At 36.4% G+C, this 9188-nt stretch overlaps 2 protein-coding genes across 2 annotated transcripts; both read right to left on the bottom strand.

Moving 5' to 3' along the window:
* Window positions 1-417: 417 nt before the first annotated feature.
* LOC145571241 (uncharacterized) lies at window positions 418-1781 on the bottom strand. Its single transcript, XM_081630307.1, has 2 exons — window positions 1329-1781; window positions 418-1209 (listed from the first exon to the last, which is right to left on the bottom strand). Exons 1-2 carry the CDS (start codon window positions 1779-1781, stop codon window positions 418-420), a joined length of 1245 nt encoding a protein of 414 aa, XP_081486433.1.
* Window positions 1782-2624: 843 nt separating this feature from the next.
* LOC145571240 (uncharacterized) lies at window positions 2625-5278 on the bottom strand. The gene is made up of 3 exons (XM_081630306.1): window positions 5053-5278; window positions 3981-4868; window positions 2625-3346 (listed from the first exon to the last, which is right to left on the bottom strand). Exons 1-3 carry the CDS (start codon window positions 5276-5278, stop codon window positions 2625-2627), a joined length of 1836 nt encoding a protein of 611 aa, XP_081486432.1.
* Between the last annotated feature and the right edge of the window lie 3910 nt (window positions 5279-9188).

The following is a 9188-nucleotide window of genomic DNA, read 5'->3' as shown; positions in this document are numbered from 1 at the left end:
ATTCACTGCATCATTAGCTGTAAATAGTATAGTTTGATAAATATGTTAAATTCATTAAGAAAATAATATAGTTTAGGCTATGAATAGTAGGAGCATTCACAGGTACATGCTTACCAACATGGATAAGGTATATGTAGGAAACATTTTGTTTTATCTGTGCTAAAAAATTCAAGCCAAAATTCAGAATCTTCCAAAATATCCAAGCCAAAATTCAGAATCTTCCAAAATATCCAAGTCAAATTTCAGAATCTTCAAAATATGCAGCCAAACATTTCTTTTTTATCAACCATCTTTTGCAACCTGCCCCAAAATTTAAAGAATCGGGTCATTAGATCTGAAATTTGAATATCAACCAACATGGTCAAACAAGTGTGAAGGAGGAAGTGAGGGTATAATATGCTTTTATGCAGGTTGTCCCTAGATGATGCCTGCCTTTTCAAGAATGCTGAATGCTACAACATTTCTGACCGTTGTTGTTGAAACCTGATCTGTTGTAGGCTTAGATAAAACTTTAAGTTGAGCCGATGTCTTAGCCCTGGATAGACCTACATAGAGCTGCCCATGTGAGAAACAAGGGTTGTTTAGATAGAGGCCAACTTGTGATAAATTTTGTCCTTGAGCCTTGTTGATGGTCATAGCAAAACTAAGCTTAATAGGAAACTGTTTTCTTTGAAACTTGAATGGATAGTGAAGTGTCTCAGATGGCCGTAGGTTTATTCGTGGAATGAAAACATGCTCTCCTGCATGATGGCCAGTTATTATGGCACACTCAATTATATTAGGGTAAAAATGCTTACATAGCATACGAGTGCCATTACAGAGACCTAATACAGGAGCAAGGTTTCTTAGTAAAGTAACAGGATAATTTTGCTTTAGCACTAATTCGTGTGGACTCATACCACCAGGAGAAAGAATATTTAAGAACTCTGTTGGATAAATACTTCCTGTATCATCAAGCAATAAATCGTAGCTTTTATAAGTAATAGATTCTCCAGGGAACTGATCAATTAGGTTGGAGTTTATGTCATCTACAGCAGCGCTGAGAGGAGTCAAGATTGCTCTATCAACAAACATGCCTTCATTGCAGTTTGCCATTTTTATTTCTGGGAAAACAAAATCAATAAGATCATCTACAGCATCCTTAGACTCATCAAAGGGCACTATTATATGCCTAGGCACCTGAATTTGTTCAATTTCTGCAGTCTGCAACTAACCATTGCCCATTGCAAGCAAAAAATCAGCAAATTGTCCATTTTTCCTTGCTCTCATATTGTCAGTGACCTGAATCTCTAAAACTGGTTCCGAAGAGAGGAAGAAACTAAACTTGCTTCGGTGGCCTCACTTTGTGATTTCTTTGGCACAACAGGCAATACTTGCCTAAAATCTCCTCCGAAAACAATAACTTTCCCACTAAAAGGTATAGACGGTGAACACAGATCACGCAAAAGAACATCCACAGCTTCAATATTCTCCTTATTTGCCATTGAAGCTTCATCCCAAATTATTAAAGACGTTTCTTTTAGCAAAGCAGCTAAACTACTTTGCTTAGGAACATAACAAGAGACTGAAATAGCAAGATTGATTGGAATCTTAAATCGGGAATGTGTTGTTCTACCAGTGACTATGTTGGATGCTGCTATGCCTGATGTAGCAATAGGCAACACAATTTTACCCATTGCCCTTGTGGCTGCATAAAGTGCACAATATAGGTAAGTTTTTCCTGTCCCCCCAGGCCCGTCAACAAAAAATGCACCTGGTTGTCCTGTCGTAACATGTTCCATAATAGAGTCAAAAGCATCTTATTGTTTTGGATTGAGGCTTAAGCATGCTTCCTTATACATATCAGGTATTGGTGCATCTAAGGCGTTAACAATATCTCGAGTCCTTCTAATTTCATCATCTGTCTCATGGATTAGACAATCAAGCCCAAATTCAACCAAAGTTTTTCCCATTTCTTCTAAAAACTGCTCAACAAAGCGGATTGTTAACTGCTGAACTTTACCAGCATGGCTTGAAGAATTACTTGCAAAATCTTCAGAAAGCTGAGGATAGAATTTGTTCCAAAGAGCAAGTGGATTGCAAGGATTGCAAAAAATGAGTATAGTTTCAAATAGACGTCTTAAAGCCCTAGGCATATGAGTTTCAGAAGCCTCTGACATACATTTGTCCACAACGTCATCTTCAACTATAAGACCAAGCTTGACAGCAGCTTCTTGGTAAGTTGCATGAATGTAACCATCAGCAGTCCTAAGATCTTCAAAAGACTTAGGCCCACAAACATTTGCAAGCAAAAGGCGTAGATAATAGCGCTCACCTTCAGATGGGGATACAAATGCCATCCTACCAATGACCTTTTTTTTAGTCTCGCGCCTAGTCCAAGTTTTTGCAGATGTTGTCCAAACAAAATGCTTTGAGTATTCTGAATACAAATATTGCTGTCCATTTGGATTTGCAGCATTCATTGTAAAGAATTCTGTCAGAGCAGTTTTATTCCTCTTATTATCATTTACAACAGAACCTAGACTTTCACTTGGCCTGAATTGGACAGTTTGCAAATTAGGAAGATGGACTTGAAGAGGCAACACTGGTGGTAACATTTCGAATAGTCCAAAACTGAATAGACGTCAGGCAGCTTCACAAGGAGAAACCCAACGTCCTGATTGGAATTGTTCTATTTCATCTCTAGGTTTCGGATTATCTACAGAAGAAACATTGAAAGAAATACGATCATGCCCCTTGTAGACATACTTGTAGAGATATTTTACAGCCCGAATTGTATAACACACTTTAACATTCACGTGGCAATCAAAGAGTGTTAACAAATGGGGATTATATGGAATGACCCATCTGTTATCCATAGGTTTCTTCCGAATCATTACTGTTTCTCCAGTATCGCGCCTTCTATACATAGGATACCCATCCTCATGGCTAGTTCTCTCGGCTATATATGGTTTTGGATATCCATACTTACAGACACCCATTCGACCCTTATGTTTCATACAAGAGCATTCAAGATTTTCGTTCCCACGAGGGCCATGCATCATGTGAGAGAGCACAGCTTGCCTTAAGTGAGGATTTTGTGTTGAAGGGAACTCTGCAGTTACAAACTTATCAAAAGTTGCTGCATCTTTAATTTTATAACCGGGAGCCAATATTAATAAAATATGAGCATGAGGAAGCCCACGTGTTTGAAACTCAACAACATATATCACTGCAGCAACTTCTCCAAAAAAAATTTCCTCCATGATTTGTTTCTTAAGAGCAATTAGCTTTGCATGGAAAACCCTTGCAATTAAATCTAGCCTATTTTGAGCAAGCTCTCCAGGAGCGAGTTCTTGTTTGATCTCTAGCCAGTTAGGATTACATGTAATAGTTATGAACAAATCTGGTTTTCCAAACCGCTACACCAAAGTTATTGCATTCAAGTATATGCTCCGTAAATCTCTAGGACCACCCAAAAAAGAAGGGGGCAGTATGACATAATGACCCATATTTGTAGATTTATTTTCTCCGCTTTTAAAACAATTAAGAATTCCTTGATAAAGATCAGCACGATAAGCAGCCTGATTTCGACAGAAAAAATCTTGTCTTGTATTTTCTAGTTTTACATACATGTCAACTATATATTGCTGCAGCAATCGTGCAGAGAGCAGTAAATAGTTTCCCTGCCTTATTTGCAACTTAAATGCATAATACTCTCTACAGGAAATCTTCTACACTCTTTTGCTCTTGCCATTAGATACACCTGTATTATATACACAAAATATAAAATTAACAATCAAAACAGAATAAGCTTATTAACTAATAATCTCATGAATGAGAATTACATAAAAAGATGGTATAGCATAACACATAGCTATTTATAATGGAATCCTCGGTAGTTGGCTGCAAAGAATATATATTCTTCATATAGTAGCATGAACGAACAAACATTGATAAGGTAAAAAATGTAGTCCAAAAAAGAAAAAAAGATGACTCACTTGCTTCTTCCTCAACCAATAAATCCTCCACACTGTCAATTGACTCTAGAGGGCAAACTTCTTGCTGCAAGTGTTTGCTACTATTAGCTGTATTTATTTTTTCTAGACCTTCGTGCCATCCACTGTCTCCATGTGGATACAAAAGAGGATATTGAAGTGGATCATAGCACCCATAGTAATGCATAATTCGATGAGGTTTATTTGTATCATTTTTACCATAAGCAACAATATGAGGAGTGTTATATTCACTGGACGATGTTTCTTCTGACCATATCACAGCCACCTCATTTGCAGTTGGTGCATTGTAGACTCTATGGTCAAGAACTGGATTCCGGTTCAAATGAATTTGAGTGTTTTCCACAACAGGAATATCTCTTAGTGAACGAAAAAACTGAGCATATGGATTGCACTCCATTATCTGCATAAGGAGCTCAACTATTTCTTGTCGCACCTCTGGAAAGGTATATGTACGATTCCTGATCTCGTGCTCTGCATCATATAAATACATTTGCAGATACTTGGGGTGTGTATCATGAGGTAATAAGTCAGGAAGATTATGATATATCTGACCGTGCAACTTGAATACATATATTCCCTTTTCAGTATCAGCTTTAACGGATCCCCCCAATGAAGTAAATGCAAACAGATTATTATACATGCGACTGTATTTTCTAAAATGAGTACTTAATTCATCCTGAGAAGTAAAAAGCCTAATCAACTGTGGTGGCCATGAATTCTCAGGCAGTTGGACACCACCATTCCGACAGCAAAAGAACAATGGCTCATAGGAAAATTTTTTTGTATAACATTTGGAACAGAATGTAGGAGCAGGCAGCTTAAGAGGTTCAGTAGGAACCTCTCTATCACATATCAAGGCAACAGCTTCAACTGATACATAAATACAATATATGAACAACAATAGTTTTAATAATTGAAACTAACCATGACTGTTAAAGGAAAGTAAAAATTATGTGAATACCTTCATTTTTCTATTTTGCTCTTTGGCCATGTGTTTTAGGGTCTTTTACAATCCTAGAAATGTTAGTCGTGGCACGGTCAAGGTCAGTCAAACTAATTTCAGCTCTTAAAGCCTTTAAACGCTTGGTATTATACTGTGTAGAACTTGATACAACAGAAGAAGTACCAGCATCAATAAAGGCCACAGAACGTTTTGATTTACGTGTTGCTACTGGAGGCAAACTTGGAAGGCATTGCACCACAGTTACAGATACCTTTGCAATAACATGAGATTCTGCATCCTTGGCTTTACGCTTTACTAATTTGCGTGACTTACTCATTGATTCTGCATTAAGTAATTTGGCATTACAAACCAAAACTATAAGGATTGATCTTCATATCTGTATGTAATGGAATATTAATATTTTTAGCTATCCAAATGAACATATATTTTTCTTCAAATGTTTCTTTACTAATTGTAAACTAACACATACATATAAAGACATAAAATGCATCCATAAGCTGATTATAAAAAAGCAAGTGTAGAGGTTAGAACCCATGTTTTAGACTTGGCATTAAAGCATCTTTCTATTCATTCCCTTTGACATATAGTATCTAATGAAATCCTGTATAAGCCCACGACTTTGATGCATTATAATATGCAGTATCTGATGAAACCCTGTAAAAGCCCATAACCTAAAGGATTACAATTACAGTCTTAGTACGCTAATACAGGAATGGGAAATGTAAGATAACACCTTTTACTCAGCAAAATAAAGAAACATATTCATTGATTAATTTAATAATCAGACGTTGTCATTCCAATCACAATGGCATTACAAAAGGTAGAGTTCAGCATTATATTAGAATATCCATACTGCAAAATCTAAGCATAGATTTACAGCACACATACTCATAATGCATAATTATACACTACAACACAAAATAGTCCTATTTTGGCTAAGAAATTGAAAAGTCCTAAAAGAAATACACTGGTGCAGCTAATATTCTTCAGTGGTCACCATTTAGCACTAGAAGCTGGCCAAGACACATGAGACAGACGCCATCCAAAGCAAAGGTCAAAATAAAGATCCATAACCAAGTAGAATTTGCTAAGAAAGGTAAAACCACACTACGTGCCCAAAAAGTGCTTAGATATTCAACATCCACCCATCTACCCGGTTTTCCTGCGCTTGAACACAGTCTCCAGTTCCCCAGGGACACTCCGTATAACCTTTCCAGACCCAGCAGCAGAAGTGGAAGGAGCTCCAAATGACGGTCGTGCCATATGCTTCTTAGGAGGGCGTGGAACAACAATTTGAGAAAGGATGCTTGCCTCTTTACCATTAGGAGTAACACACTGATCCTTAGTAACAGTAGATAACACTTCACCCTGATCTGCAGTTTGTTGTTTGCACACCTCCTCAGTCAATGTTTTCTCTTTTTCAAGCATGGAAAGGGCACATTTTATAGAATGGTGACCAGAGTTTGCATCAACAATATTGAAATTGTAGTTGTACAACAGCAAATAAGACACTTTCTTAGCCATAATCTACCCTGCAGCATCAGGCTCAGGTCGTACGTCACCAAATATGCATTCAGGTAAATCCTCACTTGGGTAGAAAGTCACCACAATCCAAGCAAAGTACTGCTCGCCACTAAATTCAACAGTTATAATTGGAGTCATAGCAGCACCGGTGCGCGCCAATACGATTTTTGAATATGCTTTGTAATCAATGGCAACAGTATACACAGGCAAGTGAGATCCAAAGTCAGGGATAGACTCATTGCCAGCCGCAGTTCCATGTCCAGTTGTAACTCGTAGCTGGCGTCTCTTCATTCTGAACAAAGTGGCACATCTCCTGTAAGTTCGAATTCGATCAGCAGTGAAATCATCAACAGCTACATTATACAAATCCATCAGGCCATGGATTGCCTTTTCTGCAGCCTTTTCAGATGATTTTTTTAAGCTCCCTGCTCCCCCACCATTGAAAACACAGGTCTGCTGACCATTTTTCAACTTAATCTTAACAGAAACCTTGTTCGAGGTAAAATCATCAATCACATAAACTGGTTTTTCAAGCCCTGTGCAATCAGTAATCTGTTCCAGCAATGGCTGAAAAGGAATGCCAATTGTTAGAGTCATTGTCGCCTTAACCTGTGTAACGCAGTAAGCCATAGGCATTTGTTTATGATGATTTTTTAGTATTTAGTATGCACAGCAACAACACTCTTTTTACCTTTACTTACTCAGTATTCAAGACACAAACACCTTATATAAAGATGCTACAACCTCTCACAATACTGGTAATGCAGCATGTAAAACTTCCTAATTATGTTACTAAGAGTCTAAGACCATATTCTCTATCAATATCACAATCACAAACTCAATCAACTCTAATCCAATTTATTCCTATACTAATAAATATGTCCCAGAGATCATAAAAAATATTTACCCACACATGCTGCAAAGATATTCAGCATACTATAATTATCATGCCTTAAAAAATAATTCTATGTAATAGCATACAATTGCAGAACAAAGCAAGTTCAGCAAAATGAAGAGCATACTATAATCATTTCAGCAACCAATATCACACTTTACTCATATATAATATAAAATATAATAACAATGAATCTTAAGATAATGGCATACCAGCAGGCTCAAAACACATTTGATCAGCCTAATTGCGCTCAACTATACCTTATCACAAAGCTACATGTACATAGAAAAACAAGAATTAGAAGTTAGGAAAATGACAGAATCAAGCAACCAAGCGCTGATCATTATAATAATATATAAGTTTAAACACACACAACACAATTGAATTGAGAGACATCATGGTATTATAAGAAACAGATTCTCCAAGGAATTGGAAAAACAATAAATCAGATACGAGGGACATCACTCATATCATTATTCCTTTCATGTTGAAGAACTTTCCTCTTTTAAAAGGGCTAGGAATATTTGATCGGGTAAAAAAAACACACCTTACCAAATAAATCCTAACACTGATCTATGGAAAAAGCCAACACAACAATACAACCATGAAACTACTGTTCCAGTGAAACCCAAAACTTATTACTTCACAACAAAATGAAAGTATGAACAATGACCACCAGCATTTTAAGCAGATTATTATTGTTAGAGTATAATTCAAGAGAAAGTCCGGTCTATGTAGCACATCAAATGCTGTCCAGAATGGCCAGGTGAAGTCTTATTCAAGTTCAATAATCAAGTTCGTTTTTTGGAGCTGCATTACATAATAATGAACCAAAACTGACACTACTAATCAACTTTATCACCATACAACCCACCACAATCATGTTCACTGACTAGTAAATATTCTATGTGCTCTAATTATTAATCTAAAAGCTTAGAGCAGAACCATACCAAACGAAGCCAAGAACATAAAGAAAGAACAATATAATGCTTCTTAATAAAACCAAGGTATATATAGAAGAAGATGGCAAGGTACACTGCAAGGAGGTCTTTATAAAAAATTGTATTAAACCTGTACACAAACGCACTAAGGTAAGACAGGCTCGCACCAAACAAGGGAAGCCTCTCACTGTTCAGTGAACAATTGAGGTATGGGCAAGCCACCCTAGCATAAAGCAGCCACCCTAAATGTGTACCCTTCGCCATATGCTATAATTTAATACCCATTTTACCCACACAAATAAAATATAATCCACTAGGAAATTACACTCTAAACCAGCCATTGTAATCGATGATATATCCCCTTAATGCCTAATCAAGCACTTAACCATTTCTAAACTCTACTAATTGTAAATTAAATTAGCCAAGCACTAATTAACAAAATTGGAATCAGTCACTAAACCAACCATCACAGAAGCACAATCAGATAAGTGCAGAATACATGTAATCTGTAAATTAAGAAATAATCAATCAGCCTACTTGTTTAATCAAGCACTCCCACTAATTATAAAATAAAATAAAATTATTTATCTAATCAACAAAGAAATTCCTTAATAACCATAGGTAAAACAACTCAAACTAATTATCACAAATTGATCACTCCAAATTTATGCGTAATGAATTGATCACTCCAAATTTATGCGTAATGAATTAATCACTCCTAAGTGAAAATGAAATTGATCATTCTAAATTTGATCACAATATCGTAAACAACTAACAATCTAATGCAATGCGTTTAAATTCTGTATTAAACTTGATCACTCTTGATTTATGTATAACGATAACGATTGATCAGTCCAAAGTCAAAA

Source organism: Chenopodium album, chromosome 12 (assembly GCF_948465745.1).
Source record: "Chenopodium album chromosome 12, dcCheAlbu1.1, whole genome shotgun sequence".
Lineage (NCBI taxonomy): Eukaryota > Viridiplantae > Streptophyta > Magnoliopsida > Caryophyllales > Amaranthaceae > Chenopodium > Chenopodium album.
This window is presented reverse-complemented; position numbering and strand designations above follow the sequence as displayed.